Genomic DNA, 23,166 nt, shown 5'->3' with positions numbered 1-23,166 from the left:
ATGTTACAAAAATTGTATCTTGTGTGATACCATTTAAACTGGAACTGTTTTTATTGAACATTATGCCTGAGATTGTTGATAAAGAAATGATATATTTGATAAAACATATAATTACTTCAGCTAGGATATGGGAAATACTGGAAGAAAGAAAAAATACTGTCCTTAGAGAAAAGATACTAGAAATGGCAGACTAACAGAAGCACTGAATGAAAATTCATCTCAAAAAGGTCTCAAAAACTGGACTTGAAATATGGATTGAAGAGTATAAAAAAAAAGAGTAGGAAGGTCCAAGTAGGGATTTCAGAGATTATTAGCTATAGAAATTCTGTTAAAAATGCTAAATTGTTTTTGTGATCTTCCTCTTAGTATAACTGTATAAAGGTAAAGGTAAAGGTTCCCCTTGACAATTTTTGTCCAGTCGTGTTCGACTCTAGGGGGCGGTGCTCATCCCCGTTTCCAAGTCATAGAGCCAGCGTTTGTCCGAAGACAATCTTCTGTGGTCACATGGCCAGTGCGACTTAGACACGGAACGCTGTTATCTTCCCACCGAAGTGGTACCTATTATCTACTCACATTTTTACATGCTTTCGAGCCGCTAGGTTGGCAGGAGCTGGGACAAGCGATGGGAGCTCACTCTGTTGCGTGGATTCGATCTTACGACTGCTTGGTCTTCTGACCCTGCAGCACAGGCTTCTGCGGTTTAGCCCGCAGCGCCACCACGTCCCTAATAACTGTATACGTGCGTGTAAAAAAATGTTTTCTTGCTCTCTGGAATTTTACCTTTTCCCTACCCATATCCATTACCCCTACCCACTCCCCATATCCCGATTCCAAACCCTATTCCCATTGAAAATGAATAAAATTTTTAAAAAATTAAATAAAGGCTCCATCAGCACATGGAGATACAAATAATGGACAAAATGAAAAAGTTCATTAGTAAGGTCACAAGCTATGACTTTGGTTTGGTTTGGTTTTGCTGGAGAATCAATATTTTATCTTTCTGCAGCCTGGATTCTTTCCAAATAAAAAAAGTGGGTGGGGCCAACCATTCTCTTTCAAGATAAGCAAGATTGGTATTTTCAATTTATATAAACTATTTTAAATCTTGGAACATCTAGGGTTGCTTATTTCTGAAAGGGGGTGTATTTTTTAAAAAAACATAACTTGAAACTCCTGTGCGCAAACTTTCCCAAATCTGACACAGAGCAAGAGTAGACTGTCTGCTATGTCCGTGCCAATGTTGGTGCTGATCCACAGTCCAATTTAAAAGTCATAATTTTGGGGAGGCTGCCCCCGATTTTTAGAATTACTTGTAGAATGTTGATTTGCATAGATGAACTATTGTGCAGCTATAATATCAGTCAGTGGGTTTTCAGTGCAGCATGGGGCTAGTATGTCAATGTTTGAGCTTCACAGTGATATCCAGAAAGTGCACCTGTTGTGTAAACTGGTCCAGGCTGAATTGATGTTAGGATGAATGTTATTGAAGTTCCGGTGGGATTTCTTCTTTTCTCTGGATCCAGATAATAAAAATGTCATTGATGTACCTCAAACAAAGGACTTGTTTTGAAATGCAACAGTTAAGAAAGCAATAATTCCAGGTCAGTCACGATTGTATTTGCATATTATGGTGCCATATGAGTACCCGTGGTATTCCATGGGTAGATGTTGTTGTCAAAGGTGAAACCGTCATATGTGAGCACTGTGTCACAGAGGGCAGTGACTAGGTAGCTGTGTCCCCATTTCAAATGGTAATCGTGATGGCCTAAACTGCATCTCTGGATTCCCAGTGTGGTATGGTAGATAAGAGTGACGGGCTAGGACTCTGGAGAACAGGGTTCAAATCCCCACTTGGCCATGGGAACTCCCTGGGAGTGTGGGACTGATAAATCAGTCCTTAAATATCTCACTTACCTCAAAAGCTCTATAAGTTGGTTCTGACTTGACAGCACAGGACAAACACAAAGTCCATATGTATGTGGGATGCTGGTATAGGGAGCTTCTGTATTCGTTGTGGCTAAGTGAAGTTGTGTCTAGACTGCAGTTTCATCGGAGAGTCTGTAGCGTCTCTTACGCAGCTTAGGTGCATTAGCGACATGTGTTTTGAGAACGGAGTCCAAATATCCAGACACTCCAACAATGATGGTGGGTCTACCAGGGTTGCTGGTCAGTGTATTTTTAATAGCAGGCAAAAGGTTGTTGGTTGAGGTTCTTGAGGATTTGGTTATGTGTATTTCCAGAATTATTTTCATAAGGTTTTGTTATTCCTTTTGGTATTTGGCAGTTGGGTCTGTGGTTAGGAGTTGCTAAAATTTAAGATCTAAACAATCATTTTGGGTTTTTCATGTTTTGTTTTGTTTTGTTATCTGATATGCTTGCACGGACTAACATGCCTCCTTCTTCAAAAACTATAATTAAGTGGTTTACTTAAACAGATGTCAAGAAAAAGGCTTACAGTTTATAAGCTGCTCCACAGCGGCGACTTCCAACTACAGTTGCTAATGGAGATGCAGAAATATATCTTCATATCTCATTGTTTTTGGTGTATCAGCGTGCCATGGAAACCTGAGTCAAGACCATCATCTGTTTTAACTGCATACCCTCTATTTATTTTCACATAGCCACAGAACACTATATTATAAGCAAAGCCTGTAAAATGATTTTAAACTTTTTGTGTTATACATTCCTTTAGAATAATTGGATGAGTGCTATCATCAGTCTCTTTGAAAATTAATTTTTTACATTGCATATTATTAATGCAAATGTTGTGTACTTTCCAAAAAACTAAAAAACAAATAAACCTGGAAATGCTATCTGCTTCCCTCTAGTGGCAAATTCTGCTACTAAAACCTGAAAATATCATGTGCAGTGCCACATGTAAAACTATCCTAACCCTTTGTTTTAAAGTGAAAATAAAAGTGGCCATTCACCTGGTAGAGTTGCAGGTTGTAGCTGTGTCAGTTGTGAGGGGCAAGAAAAGGACTGTCTCTAGAAATCTACCAAAATAATCCAGTGGGTCTAGGAGCTTATGTACACTACAGAGTTCTAGCAGTGTATATACCACTTTAATTGTCATGGCTTTATCCTACTTCATCCCGAGATTCATTGTATGGTGACATCCTTAAAATCCTCTGCTAGAGAGAGCTGTGATTCAGTCCCTTGACCCAAGGCAGAATTCTGATTATTTCAGCCACAACTATTGGAATTCATAGGATGGAGCTCTGGCATTTCAAGCTGTATCAAACTACAAGAACTCTGTAGTGTACATATTTTTTAAAAAAAGAATTACATGCCTAAACCTTTCATGATGGCTTAATAGTATTCCTCTCTTTCTCTCTCTTTTAAGCATTCAAAAGAACTGGGAAGACCACAGACACAGACACCATTAAAAGAGACAAGTCTAGAGTCATGGACTCAGCCCCAGGTAAGCGAATACCTTTAAGATAAGTCTCTCTCTCTTGCTTCTATTCTCTTGAAAGATGGAATGTATTTTGGATGCTTTGGTTGAGACTAGAGATGGGCACAAATTAAAAAAAAAACAAATTGCCAAATTGGTTCAAAAATAGCTAATTTGTCAATTTGCATTGTCAGAGGTAACGCAGCCTGATGAATAAGAATTGACAATTTTTAAAGCAATTTTTGATTTGCCAATTTTTAAATTTGTTTTTTTTTTTTCTCTGTTTCTGTGCTATTTCTCCCACCACCTCCCCTGGGCATCTGCAGCTGCTCCTGTCCATCAGGAGTCTCTAGGGAACCCTGAGAGGGATCTAGAGGCTCCTGGATTGGCAGGTCAAGCAGCCAAAGGCACTGCTCTAAGGGCTGTGAGGGTGTTGCTTGCTAACAGGCTTTATAAGCACTTTCCCTGCAACCCTTCCCCACTTCTGCTTGGAGTTTAGGCTCCAGTTGTTGTGCTCTTGCTGGGCAGGCAGCCGTTTTCCATTGTGGCAGCAAAACGTACACATTTCTTTTATTCCTTATTTGAAATAGTGGCTTTCTTTTAGGCACGTTCCTTTTAGTTCTAGCTATTTTTTTTGGTGGCACGCCACTCATCTCTCCAGCGGGATCTATGTCTCCACAAGAGGTTGCGTTGTCAGCACACCACTTGGTGGCTGGGCAGGAGGTGCTCCACAGTTTATAGGGTGTGCTGTTCAGCTGTTCAGCAGCGCACCGATCCACTGTTTAATGGGCTCACCTGCTCACTGTGCCAGCCAGAGCCAGCGCCTTGTTCCCTCCATGGCACATAGACCAGCTGTTCAGCAGGATGGGGTCTGTGTGCCTGCTTTCAACCAGCCGCACTGCCCCAATCAGCTGTTCAGCAAGCTTGCCATTGGCCTGCTGATCAGCGGCCTGGTGGGTTCAGTTGCCCACTCATATGTTCTACGTAGGGGCTGCGGCTGGAACCTGCTTCTCACCTGCTCATCCACTACTGCTCAATAGGAAAAGGCGAGGGGTCCAGCAAGGAGTGAGATACCGAGCCATCGCTGAAACTGAGGGCTTGCAAAGGGGAGTGGGGAGAGAGACACTGAGCAGGGGTGAAAGGGACCAAACATTTTGACTAGATCGGCACTCATAGGCTTGCAAAAAGGACATGCACACATGTGAGAGAGGAGGAGGGAGAGAAGGAGGGAGGGAGTAGAGAGAGATTATGGAAGGCGCACTAGGGACTGACAAACCTCACAGACATAATTTACATCAACAAAGGTGTTTACACATGTCAAAACCATTCAAAACAAATGGATTAGACATCCGAGTTAAAATAAACAACCCTCTGACAGGAGAGTAAAATGCTTCACTTCTGTTCAAAACAACACAGTTCCCTGTCAAAACAACCCACGCTTCCATGTGTGTTCATGTAGTCATTTTTTTTTTTAAATTTTAAGCCTGCTAAACCCAATTCAAATATGTTTTTTCTCGAGTATAACCATGCTTTCAGATGACTTTTCCCCCTTACATATGGGATGGAAACTGGCAAAGCATAGAGGCCATGAAAAACTTGGATTGTTGAATACATGATTTTTTGTTGTTGTTGTTGTTTTGAAGTTGTGATGGAACCCTAGCCAATTTTGCCTGTTAGCAGGAGAAATAGGATAATTAGCTGGGGTGGAGCGGGGGTGGGGAGGCAGGAGTTGACTCTATCTAGGAGAGCCTGAAGGTGGAAGAGCCAAGAATTGCTGGAGGGAAGGGGAGAAGTTCCTTTGTATCAGAAGAGGGAGGTTGTGTATTTTGGCAGTTGGGCTGTAAGTTAAGAAAAGCTTACGCTGAATTCTGTTTTCTTCAGCAGTTGTTACTTTGTAATAAAGAGCATATCATTTTTAATTTTTTAACCACTCGATCTAGTGTGATTATGAGTGAAGCCAAGCCCTTTAAAGGCACGTTATTTTAAAAAAATGGCAAGCCTAGGTAGAGGCAGGTCACAGAAGTATTGAATAGGGATTCTGAAAATCCATTTAGCTTATTGTGATGTATAAATTCTCAAAATCTATTTAGATTGCTGAGGTATGAATTTGGAACCACTACACACTAAAACAAATTTGAATATAATTTATTTTAGTTTATCTGTGATTGTGGTGAAGATAATATGAATGGTTTAAGGAATCAAAAGTTAATATGAAAATTTAGTTTTCTCAGCTGAAGGACAACACATGACCTTCCCAGCTCCTAAGATCTTCAGATAAGGCCCTTATGTTACTCTGGTTGCCCTCATAGGATCATTTGATGGGGACATGAGAGAGGGCCTTCTCTGTGACTGCTCTGTTGTGGGATGGGCTACCTTTGGAGTTTAGGTTGACCCACTACCTTTTATCCTTTCCATAATTAGACCTGCCTTTTTAGGCAGGCTTTTGAGAACCAAATTGGGTAAGACCATTTTGGATGCTTAGCATATGTTCTTCCTGAGTGTGTTTTTAAAGCTTTTAAATGTGTAGATTTTAATTGTCATTATATGTTTAACTCTTTTTTTTTTAAACCCTTTTGTGTTTTTAGTCCAACTTCTCTTAATTCATTTGTGAGCTGCCTTGGGTCCCCTCAGCAGCAAATAAAGCAAGTAAATAAAGCAAGCAAACAAACAAACAAACAAATAGGTTTCTATCAAATCTACTCAGTCCATTTCATTTGTTGCCAATAAAGCTTTTGTTTGCCACAATGTTTGATATAGAATTGGGTATTACAGTGGTCATGAATCTTCTCATCTACTCACTGAAAAAAGAAAGCATGCCTTTAATGGCTGTGCAGTGTTACCGTTATATGTGGTAAGGGGAAGACCAGCAGCCGTGTAGGGGATAGCAATGTGAACTGGCCCATCATCTCCAAGGTAAACTGCAATGGTGCATAGATTCTAACAAGCCCATGACAAACAGAAATGTTCAAATTAAACTAGTGTCTGTGGAAATTATGAGCAGCCCATTAACTCTCAAGATGAATCTCTATTCAAGCCTGCTGAATGACAACTTTAAGGATGCAAACTTATGAGCTGAACATTTTAAAATCTTAAGGTCCATCAGTTTTGACCCACCAGAAATGAAATCACATGCTTTCTATTTAAGAGATGGAAAAGCTGATGAATGAAGACATTGGACAACAACATTAAACTGGAGGATTGTACAGTGTGTCTTAAGTATGAGCCTCCTGATTAGCCTATACTGCTTATTATTGGTTTGTGTCTTGATTTTAAATCAGCCCTTTTTTTGCAGATTATTGTTTTCACATGTTGCCCATGTCATGAACAAAAAAGGAAACACTGTCAACACTTTGGAATTTTAATTATTATATTTTTGGTATTTTGGCAGATTCTGTAACTGCTCTCCAGTGGCTAGATTTAGTCTAGATTCCTTCTTGACAATTTGCACAGCTGGCCTTTGCTTCTTGCTGTTCTTCTTCTAGTTTTGATCTGTCTCTTCTTAAGTGTCAACAGGCCAAGATGATGTAGTACTCAGTGATTGCACCAGAATCAATTCCTCACCTCCTGTGCACAACCATTTCCATGCTGTTCCTAGAGTGGCCTACAAGTAACAAACTGAACTGCCCCACCCTCATGTATAAGCTGAAGGACATTGTGATAAAAAGCAAAAAGGAACTTGGAAAGAAGAAGATTTTATTGGCAGAATGTGGAACTTGATGGTTTAAAACCTCCACCTATACAGTAGAGAAAAAAAATCCAGTCAGGGACCCACATAGCAGATTATTGTAATTATAAGTCTCCCTTAACTATGCCATCCCTTTATTGTCAGTTAGTTTTACCTCAACTAGCAATATAGTCTCAATAGATTCAGCCAGATCCACTGTTTTTCTCTTTTATTCACAAATGTTCGTATATATCAGGATAACAAAGATATTTACTTGTTACATAGTATATCTTAATTGGTTAACTTCATTATTTGACTAAGTGGTTACATAAACACTTTACTCAGACTCCATAACTGTCAAACTCTAAAACACACAGTAAGGGACGTGGTGGCGCTGCGGGCTAAACCGCAGAAGCCTGTGCTGCAGGGTCAGAAGACCAGCAGTCGTAAGATCGAATCCACAGCGGCGGCAGCGGCACACAGTCCGTCCGCTGGTTATTTTTTTTCTCCAATTTGGGCACGCGAGCCCAAAGGGGTTCACCACCACTGCACTAGGGGAAGGAGCCAAACTGTAGTTCCTAATGTCTACCACCTCCTCCCTAGACTGTGCGAGATCTAGAAGGTGTGTGACTGTACAACTGTGGGAAAGCTTCTGTCCCTAGATTTCGAATTGCTCACTTATTTAAGCTTAAAACTCTTTAGCTGTGTACTTTGAACCTTGACACCAACCTGACCAGATAAGGGCACCCAAATAACAATATAGCAAACAAAGTCACTGTGGCTAAGGCACTTTCTTTAGAGATGCTCGCCCTTGCCCCCAAGGATCACTTTTGGGTAAAATATAAAATATTTATTTAAAAAGAGTAAAAAAAATTATAAAACAAAAGAAATACAAAAATATACAAATTGTGCTGGTCAAATGCCAAGCATCTAAGCATTAAGTAAACTCCTGCAAGACTTTCCCATAAAACAATAAAATGATTAACTTGCTAATAGTTTTACTCCTTAATTGTGTGTGTTTAGTCGTTTAGTCGTGTCCGACTCTTCGTGACCCCATGGACCAGAGCACGCCAGGCCCTCCTGTCTTCTACTGCCTCCCGGAGTTGTGTCAGGTTCATGTTGGTTGCTTCGCAGACACTGTCCAGCCATCTCATCCTCGGTCGTCCCCTTCTCCTCTTGCCATCACACCTTCCTAACATCAAGGTTTTTTCCAAGGACTCTTTTCTTATCATGAGATGGCCAAAGTACTGGAGCCTCAGCTTCAGGATCTGTCCTTCCAGTGAACACTCAGGGTTGATTTCCTTTAGAACTGATAGGTTTGTTCTCCTTGCAGTCCAGGGGATTCTCAAGAGCCTCCTCCAGCACCACAATTCAAAGGCATCAATTCTTCGGCGGTCTGCTTTCTTTATGGTCCAGCTCTCACTTCCATACATCACGACAGGAAAAACCATAGCTTTGACTATTCGGACTTTTGTTGGCAAGGTGATGTCTCTGCTTTTCAGCTCCTTAATTACCAGGCTGTTTTAAGTAACCATGACAAAGCCCAATCAGTCAACAAAGGCTGTAAACCTGTCTTCCATCTTCTTCTCCTTCTCCAGCTTACACTCAAACCCACACCTACACCTAACTCCCATTTCTATAACTTAAATCAAAGTCTCTGCTTCGTGATGGTATCCAATCAGCGTACAGTCCTTTGTCTGTAACTCCACACCCAACTTGTAACTTTCCAGGGCTCCTTCTCTCATTCCGAGGATGGTACACCATTAGCAAGGAATGTTTTGGTTATCAGTCCTGGGAAACAAGCACTACAAAACCCATATCCTCACAGACATATCAAAACCTTGTTTTGCAAAGATGTAGCTTTCTCACCTTTGAAAATTATCACTCTCGCCCTTCGCCTTTACCTTCATAGTTCTAAAGCTATGCTAACTTTTCAGGATATACATGCCTGCTTACTACGGCCACAGTAGCATCTGCTACATAGATGGAAATATAAATGAGCCTCAAAAGGGTTACCCTGTGTCAGAATTGACTTGTTGGCACACGTTTATTATTGTTCTTTACATATAACATTGGATACACTGGACCAGTCATGTAGAGGTTTCGTGGTCCGTGTTCTGTCTGCCATCTTGTGACTGCAATTATCTGGCCTCATTCTACTTTTTGAAGAGTTTTCAGGTTATGCTGGCATCTTATATTGGATATTAACAATTGCATCTAAAGAAAACCTCTTTATTGTCATGCAGTGTTATGTCAGCCAGTCTAGCAGAATAATTCAAGCAGATTTTACTGTCTACATGCAGCTTTTGTTATAACAGAACAGAGCAATGACTCAGGCATTTTACCCGTATTTGTAGACTTGAGAAAAACTGGTGTTGAAGTTGACAGTTGGGGAGAATAATAGCCATTTCCAGCCACCTTGTGCATCAGACATAGGTTTACCAAGAGTAATTGCTCTTCATTGTGGTTTTAGTTGTTTTCCCCTCAGTCACTGTTTATGTTTCCCCTGGCCCATCTTTTTTTTACAAATGCCAGTGCTATAAGGAGGCCAATGAGCCGGTAAGCTTCAAATTGAATTGTCTTTCAGGAAAGCTAGAGTACAACATGTTTACTCTCTTCCCCACCCCATTTCCTACCTCCTCTAATGATACAATATTGCAGCAGTGGCTAAAACATGCTTTTTCATGATTCTGAAAAATTAAGCTCCCGGATGTGCTCAAGTACTTTGCAGAAACTATTGCATTACAAATGGAACTTTCTGGGGGAAACAAACCATACAATATTTGTGTCAGGCATCTGGCGTCTTTGCAACCTGAGATCACTGAAGTGTGAACAATGGCTGTTGCTCAGGCAAATAATACAAAGTTTTGATGCTGTCTGACCATAAAGGTAATCTGTTCTATGTTCCTGATGACTGGGATTCATGTGAGTTCTAGCACATGTCCAGGTTTCATCAGGTTGAGAAAAGCTAGTCTAACTAATCACATCTAAAGGGATCTTATTGTGTAATGAGAAGCAAGATACAGAAAGAACCTAACTGGAAATTGGTTTCTTCCCTGTGTTTCCATGTCTTCTTCCATGAAGTTGAAAGAAAGAAAATCAATCTATGTTTAGTGTTTCCATGTGAGTTAATTAGCAGTATTTTGGTTCATAGAATCATAGAATTGTCTTAGGGTTGGAAGGGACCTTGGAGGTCTGCTAGTCCAACCCCCTGCCCCAGGCAGGAGACCTCATACCATCCTGGACCTCATACCATTCCAAATAGATGGTTTTCCAATCTTTTCTTGAAATCCTCCAGTGATGGGGCACCGACAACATCGAGAGGCAAGCTGTTGCACTGCTTGATGGTTCTCACAATCAGGAAATTTATCCTGATTTCCAGGTTGGATCTCCCCCTGGCATGTTTCCACCCATTGGTTCTTGTCCTACCCTCAAGAGCAATGGAGAATAAATAGAGGCCCTCTTCCCTGTGGCAACCCTTCAGATATTGGAAGACCGCTATCATGTCTCCCCTCAGTTTTCTCTCTGTTAAGCTAAACATACCTAGTTCTTTTAGTTGTTCTTCATAGGATTTAGTCTCCAGTCCCCTTATCATCTTTGTTGCTCTTCTCTGCACCCCTTCCAGGTGTCTTTTTTGTATTGTGGTGCCCAGAACTGGACACAGCACTCCAAGTGCGGCCTCACCACCGCGGTATAGAGTGGGACTATCACTTCCCATGGTCTTGATACTATCCCTGTGTGGAAGCAGCCTAGGACTGTGTTGACTTTCTTGGCAGCAGCAGCAGCAGCAGCACACTGCTGGCTCCTCCTTAGGCGGTGGTCCACCAGGACACCTAAATCCCTCTCACGGGTACTACTGGCGAGCCAGGTACCACCTATCCTGTACCTGTGCATCTGATTTCTCCTGCCTAAGCGCAGGTCCTTACTTTTCCCGCCACTGAACTGCATCTTATTGGATAGGGTCCAATGCTAAAGTCTGTCTAGATCCTTCTGAATTTTGAGTTTATCTTCCAAAGTATTAGCAATTCACGCCTCCCCCCCCCCCAGCTTGGTGTAATCAGCAAATTTGATGAATGCTCCTTCAATCCCCTCATCCATGTTCTTTCTTTGCTTAACCCATTCTCCACTACTTTTGGACCTCTTCATACACTCTTTGTGTACAGGGACACAAAAGCAAAGGTTACCCGTGTTTCTCAAATGATTAAGGAGTTAAAGTAGGTTTAACATATTTTAAATTGAAATCACTCATTGTGTAAACCTGAGCTCAATTTCTCACTTGAGCTGTTTGCTTGTTCTCTTGTATATCTCCAGCTGCATATGCTCAGAGATCCTGCTTATGATTATTGGTATCTGTGTTGTATTCATATTGCAATAGCATGACTAATGACATTACAAACAAAGCTACACAAAAATTATTTGCTGTCAAACACTGCAAGAAATTGCTAAATTGCAGTGCAATTGTAACTGGGCAAAGTGGTTGATGATACAAACCCATCAGCTTAGGGGTGTTATCAGCATTTCCTTGCCCAGGTGTGTCCCTGGGCTAGAGAAGATTTGGATCTGGAGTATTTTGGTTCTTTCTTTGCTTAATCCAATCTCCACTATTTTTGGACCTCTTCCAGCCGAGCAGTTTTATTGTCCTATCATTGTGTTAAAAGATGTGTCCGGCTTCTGCCAGAGGGAGGACATCTAAGTCAGCAGAAAAGACTTGGTTTTAACCTGAATCCCTCTAGTCTGCACATATATGTTAGAGTGGTGCTGTTGTATACATACATAAAGAATAAACCAATGGGAATTTATGTTCTTGCCCATTCAGAGACAGGACAGTTTTTCCTAACTTAGCTGTGTTGCCATTGATTTCAGTGGTTTATGCAGGATCCCAGATTGGTTAGGTTCACTCAGGTGACTCACTGACTGGAATCCTGCTGCTTAGTGTAGTAAGTTGCAACTAGACTAGGCCTGTTGAATCAATGAGGATTGGCTGAGTCAACCTCTCTCTAAGTTGCATTGATTAAATTATTCTACTCTAGTCATCATGATTTATTACACTAAGCAACAGGATTTCAGCAATAGAAGCAGCTCTTGTAATTAGAAGTTTCCCACCAATCTATGCAGCAAACAATCTGAACAATGCATAGAAATAGACTAGATCAAAAGGCCAGTTGTACCATATAGACAGAATGGGGATTCTTTTGATGTACTGCCCACCCTGCTGCTTGCCAGCATTCTCCCTACCTGAGCTGATGGAGGTCATCTTGGACCTGGTGGTGAAGACCCCCAGACTTTTGGTACTGGGGGACCTCAACCTCCATGCTGAGGCCACCTTAACAGGGGCTACTTAGGACTTCATGGCCGCCATGACAACCATGGGGCTGTCTTAACATGTCATTGGCCCGACTCATGAGAAAGGCTTAACCTAGTATTCTCAATGGGACGGGGGTATGGTGGTCCGGATGTGGTGGCTTTATCTTTGACCCCGTTGTCATGGTCAGACCATTTCCCAGTAAAGTTTAGACTCTCTGCCACTACTACCCTCTGCAAGGGTGGGGGTCCACTCCCAGAGACTTATGGCTCCTGAAGGATTCCTGAATGCTCTAGGGGAGTTTCCAGCTGATATGGTCAGTACTCCTGTCGAAGCCCAGATCGCTTTGTGGTACAAGGAGATGGCTTTGTGGTACAAGGGTGGTTAACATGATCGCACCTAGGTGCCCTCTCCCTGCCCGCAGAGCCTATATGGCTCCATGGTACACAGAGGAGCTTCTGGCTATGAAGTGGTTGGGGAGACGGCTTGAGCGCAGATGGAGGAAATATCGCTGCAACTATGACCAATCACAGCTTAGAGCCCATTATGGGGCATATTCTGTGGCAATACGGCTGGTGAAATGCTGTGGAGAATATATCAACTTTGCCCTTACCTGGATGAGCGGAGCCTGGCAACAGTCACACATGTACTGGTACCAACCAGGCTGGACTATTGCAATGCGCTATACATGGGGCAGCCTTATCTTAACTAGGTTTCATGCAGGATGACCAGATTCAGTTCTGGGGGAAGCAGAACTGAATGTATAAATTTATTCAGATCTGAAACAAATTGTATTGAATGAGACACAAATCATTGAACTTGAAAAAAATATATCTGAAAGTGCCTAGTATGCAAACTTCTGAAGATAGCCCTATAGGATTTTGCAGGTGTAATTGCCTCCTTTGGGTATTAAGTCTAGCAGGTTTCATATACACAAATATAAACTAAAAAGGTTATAACTGTGTTGGTTTTCCAGTGCAAGTTGATGAAAAGCTTTACAACTCATTTTGGATTGAATTGGATGGGGCACAGATTGCTCTTGGCCTATTGGGATCTACTTCAAATCTATGAGTTCACCTCTATTCCAGATGGGTGGACCTGTGTACAGTCCTCATCTCAACCTGCTGGCATTGCCTGCAGAAGGTTCTCAAGTCCTCCACCTGCATGAGGTCAAGATGTCAAATTCCTCCACCCCCATACCACCTTCATCTTCACAATTTCTGCAAAATATATCTGGTATCTTCTGCACAGCAAGAAGATTCACAAAGATACAAAAAAATCCATTAATTTACATCCATAGTAGCAGGATGGGAGCAACCACAGTGACCACAGAGCTTCTGATAACATACTGCGATGGATGTAGACAGCAAATGAAGAGCAATCCAGAAAACAGAAAATAATCGGCTGGTATTCATGACCAAACAGGATTTTGGCCCAACTAATGCAAATCTGATTTTACTACATCCCATACAAGATCTGCCTCTAATGAAGTAGTGAATGTGGCTTGGAAGTGGGTTTTGTAATATGACTAGTTGTATTTCATTATGGTCTCCAGAGCCAATATATCAAGACATCAATTACAGCCCACTCCCCCTTTTTTTGAACACTCTGGACACCTTTGATATATTTTTTAAAGGGGGCAGTTTGGCTTCAAAGACATTTGGATGTATTACAGGAGCTCAGGGAACAGTAAATAGATTGGGCTCTACAATGTTAATTTATGATATCCATGTCCTTGCCTTTCAAGCTACTTGAACATTTTTCTGACAGACAGACTCTAGGGTAAATATACATCAAACTGAATTGGCTTCTCAATTTGGGAAACCCAGTTCAATACATGCAATAATATATGGCCATTCTTGTCAGTTGCTTTGTAGCTACAACCCTCCCCTTGAGCTAAAACTAAGATACAGATGATCCTGAAGGTCATTTGCCTCCTTTATAAAGCACTTTCAATAAGTTCTCCTTTTTTGTCCATCCATATTGTCCAATCATTAAAACTACATTTGTAATTGTTCCCAGCTGGAGGACATCTATGGTTGGACTTCAATGCTAAATATAGGGTGTTGTTGTTTTTTAATTGCTGGTTCCCGTACTTAAATGATCGACTGCCTAGTAACACTTTACAATACTGAGGCTTTGAAATTGTACAGATGGACATCTCTCCATAGGGTGGCAAATTTAAGCTCCAGGAAGAGAGAAGGTCATGGAGCTGATGGAGCTGGTGGTATATCAGCTGCACCCCCAAGGAAGAAGATTTAGCATTATATTGGGGAAAATAAAAGGTTTTTTTGCTTTGATTTTTATTGAAACTTTCAAATACAGAAAGGATCACAAACAGCCCACTGATTACTGAGCATGCTTAACAGCAGCGATGAGCAATTAATTTCTATAGGGGAGGGGGCACATGAAAAATCTGAACTGTGTTCGGGGGCCGAACCAACTTTACTTAAAAATAAAATGAAACAGTGATGTTATGATTGTTTTTATTTTAAACTTGTTAATCTTCACAAATACTAAAGAGGTTTTTTGCAGTATGTTAAAGATAAGCAACTGATCAACTTTAGACAAAAAGCTATAAATGGTTTTGATGTTCAACTTGTTCAGTGAGAGAAATCCAGTCTGTCTTGGGCTTGAACAAGTGCTTGAACACCGGACTGGAGCGACGACCGGCGGGCTGGACAGGAGCGGCTTGCGGGCCATATGTGGCCCTCGGGCTGCACTTTGCCCAGGTCTGCTTCACAGCCTTGGAATCCTGACTGTCTGTTGAGTAGAGACATCACAAAAAGAAAACAGATGTATTTCAGTGTATGATTTTGTGTAGTACAACCTGCTTCCTCAGACACAGAAAACGTGCCTGAGAAGGTAGGTTGTCAACCAAAATAGCTTGCATTGAAGTACATTTCTTAGTCTTGAAGGTGCCACAACACTCCAGTCTTTCCTTTTGCTGCGCATGCTGAAACAGACTAACATGGCTATCTCTTTGAAAACTGTTGAAAGGAAGATAATGAACAATGAGGGAAGGGATGGAGTATCTTGGAAGTTGAACCAGTGGCTGGAACTTTGAGAAAATCTCTCTCCATGCCACAATATTTCATTGCAGAGTCTCATTTGTTTTAAGGAACAAGTACAACTTCCTTTATAACTTCAGAACAAGTCTTTGTCTCAGAACAGAGCAATGGCTTCCAAAATGAGGAATGTGATCATTAACAAGTTTTAAAAAGTTCATTGGGGGGATAGATCTCCATTAGCCTCCTGCACCAATTTCTTGGGGAGTTTTGAAGAATTTGATAAGATGGCTAGCATTTCCCAGGGATTAAGTATGAGAACGTCTACTGGATTATTTGCCCAAAGTAGTACTGAAGGTTGTTTTGGCATGTCCAGTGGCAGTGCAAGCAATCCTGCTGTATGAAACAGGAAAAGAAGGGCTGTTTCCAGCTGTATCTAATAACTCCTAGCAGGAGGAGGAAAGAAGGGCCAAATGGCTTTTCTCCTGCCACCATCACCCTCCACTGACATATTCCAGCAGCTTCTTGGGCATATATATGTGGATAATGGCTGAACAATATTTTGGGCCCAAAGTTCAATGAGAATTGTATTACAGTGGTGCCTTGCTAGACGATGATAATCCGTTCCACTAAAATCGCTGTTTAGCGAAATCATTGTCTAGCGAAAAGCATTTCCCCATTGGAATGCATTGAAACCTGTTTAATGCATTCCAATGGGGAAGAATCGTCGTTGTCTAGCGAAGATCGGCCATAGGAAAGCCGCTTTGCGAACCGCCGATCAGCTGTTTAAATCGCTGTATTGCGACGCTTAGGTCCGGAAAACACCTGTTTGCAAGCATGGAGGGAACTGTCAAAATCATCATCTAGCGAAAATCGGTTTGCGAATCAGGGATCAAACATTGTCCAGCGAAATTCCCCCATAGGAATCACTGTTTTGCGAATCACTATAGTGATCACAAAAAGCCAATGTCTAGCAAAAAAACTGTCATGCGGGGTAACTGTCTAGCGAGGCACCACTGTATTTGCATGGGAAATCCCCCCCTTCACATAATGCCTTGACTCCACAGTCCCTCTGAGCTGCATTATTCACAATGCAGTCAAGAAGCAGCCAGGCTATGCAAGTGGGAAAGAGTGGCAGCCATGATGATGGTGAAAGTCCCATCACTTTCCTTCTTCTTCCTCCATGAAACAGCTGAATTATGTGGGTGATGGGTAGCAGCAGTGAGAATGAAACTGCTGGTGGTCGCTGGCTCAGGGAATAGGGGGCAGATTGTGTCGCCTCCTGTACTCTGCCTCTTGAGATCTGGTTAATGGCTGGGTCAGCCAGTGCTTCTGCATAAAGGCCATAGCTTTTTTTCCCCCCCCCTCTATTTTGCATTAAAATCTTCTTCATAAGATGAGTGGAATTTCTCAGAGGGATTCCTCACATGTTGGTGTGGCCCTTGTCTTGGCAAAGCGAAGTAAGAAAGGAGATTTTGTAAATAGCCCCAGTGAATCTTAAGGAAGTTGACACATTTTTAATAAGATGGAAAGTTAGCAAAAAAAAGCCAAATCCTAATTACCAGCAATTGACAGTAACTTTATTTTCTATCTTTCTCAGCTTTTCAGAAATCATGTTGTAATCTCAGAGCAGTGGATAACAACATCCCTAATCCAATATTTTAACAGTCAATAATTTGATGATGGGAATTGCTTCACTAATCTCCGAGGCTGCAAACTGTATAGTTAAAGAATCCACAGGGGTTTCACTAATCAAGTTTTTTGTAGACACAATCAGCTCTGGCAATTTGTCTACATTCAGACAGTCTGCAGCTGGAGAGAACTAGGCTTTATGAGGTTTCTTCAACAGAGGTGAAAACGTCATGTATATATCTCCAGCAGAGCTGTGAACAGGGGGTGAGGATTTGAAAATCAGTGTTATGTGTTTCTCAGAATTTCTTGTCTATGTTCTTACTGAGTTCTAAGACAGGTTTTTTCTCCCATTTGGAAAGCAGTGTGTGTTTTACTATGCATTTCCCCCAATATGTAGTGTGGTCTTAGCCGACTAGATAGGCGGGATATAAATAAATAAAATAAATAAATAAATAAATAAATAATATATATTCTTCTTAATTTTGCATTTTTTACACTTTCTTCCGAGTTAACTAAACTGTATGTGTGTAGAGAAGGGCATGAAGCAACGGCTTGGCGGTTCATGCTGGATCATCCTCTGGATGAACAGGTGTTCAGCCGTTCCCAAAGACCTACCTTCTCTGGGCGCTGCCCCTGCGTGGGGCGCCTGCAGGAGCCGGCAGGGCTGGGAAGTGCAGAAACCCTGTTTGACCAAAGGACAAACTGGCTCAACCCACTGAACCGGCAGTTACTGCCCATCTCAATATATGTATGAATCTTTAGTTGTGTGCAATTGCAAAATTCACACCGTCCTGGAGCTGCATTTCAGTTCTGTGACAAGGCATGCATCCTAGACATACCCACTACTTGTTCAGTAAACCACAATTTGCTGTGGCAAGTCATGGAAACCTTACCTGAACACCAGTACGATTCAGGCTAATGTTAGGAAAAGCTGAAGGCAGTAAGAAAAGAGGAAGACTTGTCTGAGTAAGAGAAGGCATGTGTTTGCCGGATGAGTATTAATGTTAGGATCTTTTTCAAGTCATTCTGTCATCACCGTAAATTAAAATTGACTTGACATGTGCATAATATTCATCTGTGTTCCCCCCTTAGAAGTGTCCAGCTGGGAAGAAAAAACTTTCTTGTTGAGATGTGTCTATTTTACTGGGCTTAAGCCATGCTAAATGCTGTTTGAACTACAGTAATGTGTATTATCCTGTTGACTCTTCATTATGTTGAATGTTTCTATGCTATTTGATACAACCTCCCATAGCTCAATCGTATCGGATGGTGATATTTTTGTTCGGTTAAGTACTCCAGCTCTTATGGCATAGATCAGGGGAGTGTACTAGAGCTTTCCAACAGAGAAGTCTGGATAACTCACAAAACCATAAATCTCACTATTCCATGGAATCATGGCAGCAAATGGAATCATAACAGCAAAAGTGGTGCAATTGTATAGCTTACATACACTCCTTATTCCATTATTTATTTCATTATTTAGAGTAATTGTATTATAAATTGCTTTGAGATACTTGATTTTAAAAGGTGAAATATAAATGAAAAATATGTCATATGGAAATCAGAAGCAAAATCAAATTGAGTCACCGGTGAGGTCAACATTAGTTTGATGTCTAAGAAATATGGAAGAATTTAGGATTCATAACAAATACCGATATAGGGCGCCACCTCTTCACTAGACCCTTGCTGGGTCTGGTTGCTAAAAGTGGTCAGACCTGTAACAGTAAAGTGGACTAGTTCTGTTATCAGTGGGTTTCTCCTTGAGGGCAGGGTGCCCCTTGCCCTCAAGGAGACACTCATTAGACCATTTTGAAAAAAGCCAAACATGGTGGCAGACAACATAAACAGCTATAGACCCGTCACCAACATCCCTTTTAGGAGCAAGCTGGTGGAGAGAGTGGTAGCCAATCAGCTTCATGCGCTTCTGGAGGAGACCAACACCCTCAATCCATTTGAGTCCAGGTTCAGGCCACACAGAAATGGCATTGGTCGCCCTGCGAGATGACCTTTTGAGGGAGGCTGATAAACGCAAAAAGTCCTTGTTGTTCCTCCTCAACCTATCAGCGGGATTTGATACTGTTGACCACGGTATCCTCCTGAGGAGGCTCTCAAAGTTGGGGATCGGAGGTCAGGCCTTGGCCTTGTTCTCATCCTTCCTGGGGGACTGTCCCCAGGTAGTGTAGCCTGGGGAGATGTTTTCTACTTCGTGGACTCTCAATTGTGGAGTCCCGCGGGGTTCGATAATCTCACCAATGCTATTTAATATCTACATGAGGCCTCCGGGGGAAGTCATCAGGAGTTCTGGAGCTTTGTGTCATCCATATGCAGATGACACCCAGCTCTATCTCTCCTTCCATCCTTCTGCAGTGGATGCTGTCCCGTCCCTTGAGAGCTGGCTGGATGCCGTGCTGGGGTGGATGAAAGATAATAGACTGAGGCTGAACCTGGACAAAAATGGAAATCCTGTGGTGGGGGCCCCTAGTGTCTACAGTCTGGATGCTTCCCTTTTTTGGGTGGGGTGTCACTCCTTCCACAAAGGATGAGGTCTGGGTGTTCTAGACCCAGCATTATCAATGGAATTTCAAATAGTGTCTGTGGTCCACATCACCTATTTCCATCTAAGGCGGATTGCTCAGCTGCATCCCTACCTTGACACCGGATCCCTCAGCACACTGGTAGTCTCGAGATTAGACTACTGCAATGTTCTCTACATGGGGCTGCCCTTGGTGTTGTCACAGAGACTTCAAGAGGTCCAGAACTCTGCTGCCAGACTACGAAGTGGGGTGAGAAGACATCAACATATCTACCTCCACCCTGGCCGCCCTGCACTGGCTACCTGTTTGTTTCCATGCCAGTTTTAACATACAAAGCTCTAAACGGTTTGGGACCTCGTTATCTGGCAGAGCGCCTCCTTCCGACCAGATCTGCCCATCCTGTAAAATCTTCCCAGACTGGGTTTTGATCCCAAGAGAGGCTTGGAAAACAGTGACGAGAAACTGAGCCTTCTCAGCAGTAGCCCTGCAATTGTAGAATGCTCTCCCACCCAAAATCCGCCTGGCGCCTTCACTGGGAATTTTTAAGCAATTACTAAAAACCTTTTTAATTTAAATTGGCCTTCTCGGGTTCTATTATGCCTTGATACAATAGTGTTTAAACAACCAGATGTTTGCTAATGTTCAACCCCTGCCATGCTTTCAATATTTTATTTTAATATCTTCCTGATATTATTTTTATTTGTTTATATTGTATTGATTATTTTTATTATTGTCCTGTTATTGTATTGTTTTGTCTTTATATATTGATTTATTGTACTGTGTAAACTGCCCAGAGTGGCATACATACATACATACATACAGTACCTACCTACCTACCTACCTACCTACCTACCTACCTACCTACCTACCTACCTACATACATACATACATACATACATACCTACATACCTACATACCTACATACCTACATACCTACATACCTACCTACCTACCACCTACCTACCTACCTCTTAGAAACTAGCAAAGCTGTATTGCACTATGCTATACAATTGGTATAGCTTTTTAAAGGATCGTCTATATGGGTTAGCAGTGGGTCTGTAGGCTTTCAGACCACAGTCCTGCTGCTCCTGCCTGCTAAATGATGCCACAAATTGAACCTGGGATTTTTCTTTAATCAAAGTCTATTCTTTAGAGTAGTGATTGGTTATTTATATGTGTGCTGCCCTGCATTCCTAGACCCCCAATTCAGTACCAATCCATGCAACAGAAGCCACGAAGCATCCCAGGAAAGGACAGTGTGAGAATATGAGCTTGATATATGGTAGGCAATTGTGAGCTCAAGATGTTATTGAACTGCAGCTCCCATTAACTGTTGAATATTGCTTAATTAGGATCAATGGAAACCGTAGGCCAAAATCTTCTAAAGATCGATGATTGTCAACCCATGCTTTAAGAGATGATCAAGTCCTGACCAACATTAGGTTAAACTGCTGGGACATCAAGTTCTGAATAAAATGGAACATCTCTGGCACAGGTTTTCAACCTATGGCCCTCCAAATGGTTTGAACCCCAGCTATCAGAAGCCCGAGACAGCATAATAAAGGATTATGGGAATTGGAGCACAAAACACCCGCAGGGCCTGAGGTTGGGAACTGCCTTGGCATCCACCGCTCCTCAGCCTGGAAATAAGCTGATAACATATATACTTTTCTTTAACTTATTCCTCCTTATTTTATATTGAGATTAGAAAAGAACAAAGCTTGCCAAGCACCATTCTCTCTCTCTCTCTCTCTCTTCTCTCTTCTCTCTCTCTCTCTCTTCTTTCTTTCTTTCTTTCTTTCTTTCTTTCTTTCTTTCTTTCTTTCTTTCTTTCTTTCTTTCTTTCTTTCTTTCTTTCTTTCTTTCTTTCTTTCATGTTCTTTTTTCTTTCTTTTTTTTGCATACTACGTTTCCATTGCAAAGCTATTAATTAGTGTTCAAGATACATTAGTGACCCAGCAATGATTATTTAAACTTTGGCAAAATCTGCAGAAAATCCTGAGGTCACATCTGGAGGTCTTGAATACCTGTGTTTTTGCCAGGGGTCATTAGTGTAAGATGAAATAGCTTAGGGTAATGTAATCCATTTTGCTTTTTAGAATAATTAAAGCACAGCCAATTCCAAATGGGTTTTGCTATAGTGTTACTTGAACACGTTGGGCTTCTAACCTGTGATCCAGCTGGATTCACTTTCAGAAGTTCCTCCACTCTTTTAATTCCCTTGAGGAGCTTAGGAGGTTTTAGAGATTTCTCTGCTCCTGTTACACTCCCCACATTAAGATGGAAAATGAACTGCTTAATGAATGACAGTGCCTGTTTTTTAAATGTATGCCTCTGATTCAAATATCAGCCTTATGTTGTCTTGTTCTAGAAGGTAGTTAATATTGCAGAGAAAATACATTCTGCCCTTGATCAGAAAGTGTCCCAGAACTGCACTATTATAAAAAGTGGCTCAAAATGTTCATGACAAACAGATGATAAATGTTACAAGTTAATATGTATATTTTAAAATAGGTACATCAACTGGCCAAGAGCTTTGGCTCTTAGAAAGATTTAAGTGCAAATTCATCCATAAACATGCAAGGAGGTCTTAAGCATTTGACTTTGCAAGCCCCTCACAAACCCTTATGCAATGAAAATAATAATTGTGATCTGCCTTGTAAGGTGCTTGCCATATGCACTGGCATGTTTTGTGGAGTACTTCTAGCATGAATGAAAAGTACTATCTGATTTTTAAAAATAGGAGTAAAAGTAACAATGGTAATAATGTGTGGTATGGGCTGTCCAGTCAGAATTCAGCTATAGTGACCCTAGTAGGGCTTTCAAGGTAAGTAAAATATTTAAGAAGTGGCTTTATCAGTACCATTCCCACCCCACCTCCCAGTGAGTTTCCATAGCTGATTAGAGATTTGAAGCCAAGTCTCCTGACTCCTAGTCTGTCACTCTGCCCAGTATACCACACTGGGTATCAACAATAATAATGCACTAACTCAAGTTGCTATCTTAAGATACCCTCCCTCTGAAAAACATTCAGTTTGGAGGGGGGTAGCAGGAAGGAATCTTTAAACCAATCTCCCAAAGTTTTAAACTCATCTTCAAATGTTTGCCATGAATTCTTGGGACATTCTTTTATAATTATTCTACACTGCTTATAAATTACTAGTGCATGCATGAAGAAGGGATTTTTAATTCAAGAAAGCTTGCATTAATTGTTTGATTTTTAAGTGTTCTAATAAAGGTGCCCCATTATTTTACATTCTACTAGTAATAACAATGATAATGGTGCTAATAATATGGTGCTAATAATATATCCAGATATAATGAGAACATGCATCTTCAGGGAAAGGAAGAACTCTGCAAGGGATGATTTCCTTACCCCAGTATTGGACCTTGGGTTTACTGGTACAGTGGTGCCTCGCATACCGAGGTTAATTGGTTCCAAAAAAAACATCGCTATGGGAAAACATCGTTAAGTGAAACACGTTTTCCCATAGAGATGCATTGAAAACTGGATAATCCGTTCCAATAGGAACGGATTATCCGGTTTTCTCCCCCACTATCGGGCGCAGCCCTTTGGGAGAAGCCTCGGGGGAGGGGGGGAAGACGGCATCGGCTCCTGCCTTCTCCCC

General features: G+C 41.5%; 1 protein-coding gene across 4 annotated transcripts in view; it reads left to right on the top strand.

The window, feature by feature from the left end:
- Window positions 1–23,166, top strand: part of LOC110082622 (protocadherin-11 X-linked) — a 986,147-nt gene that overhangs the window by 488,399 nt on the left and 474,582 nt on the right. For all 4 annotated transcript variants that reach the window (XM_020800277.3, XM_078380635.1, XM_078380634.1 and 1 more), the window contains one exon: window positions 3,347–3,424. In XM_020800277.3, the coding sequence (XP_020655936.1) occupies window positions 3,347–3,424 (78 nt within the window). The remainder of the gene's footprint in view (window positions 1–3,346; window positions 3,425–23,166) is intronic.

The sequence above is a fragment of the Pogona vitticeps genome, chromosome 11 (genome assembly GCF_051106095.1).
Source record: "Pogona vitticeps strain Pit_001003342236 chromosome 11, PviZW2.1, whole genome shotgun sequence".
NCBI classification, from domain to species: Eukaryota; Metazoa; Chordata; class Lepidosauria; order Squamata; family Agamidae; genus Pogona; species Pogona vitticeps.
This window is presented reverse-complemented; position numbering and strand designations above follow the sequence as displayed.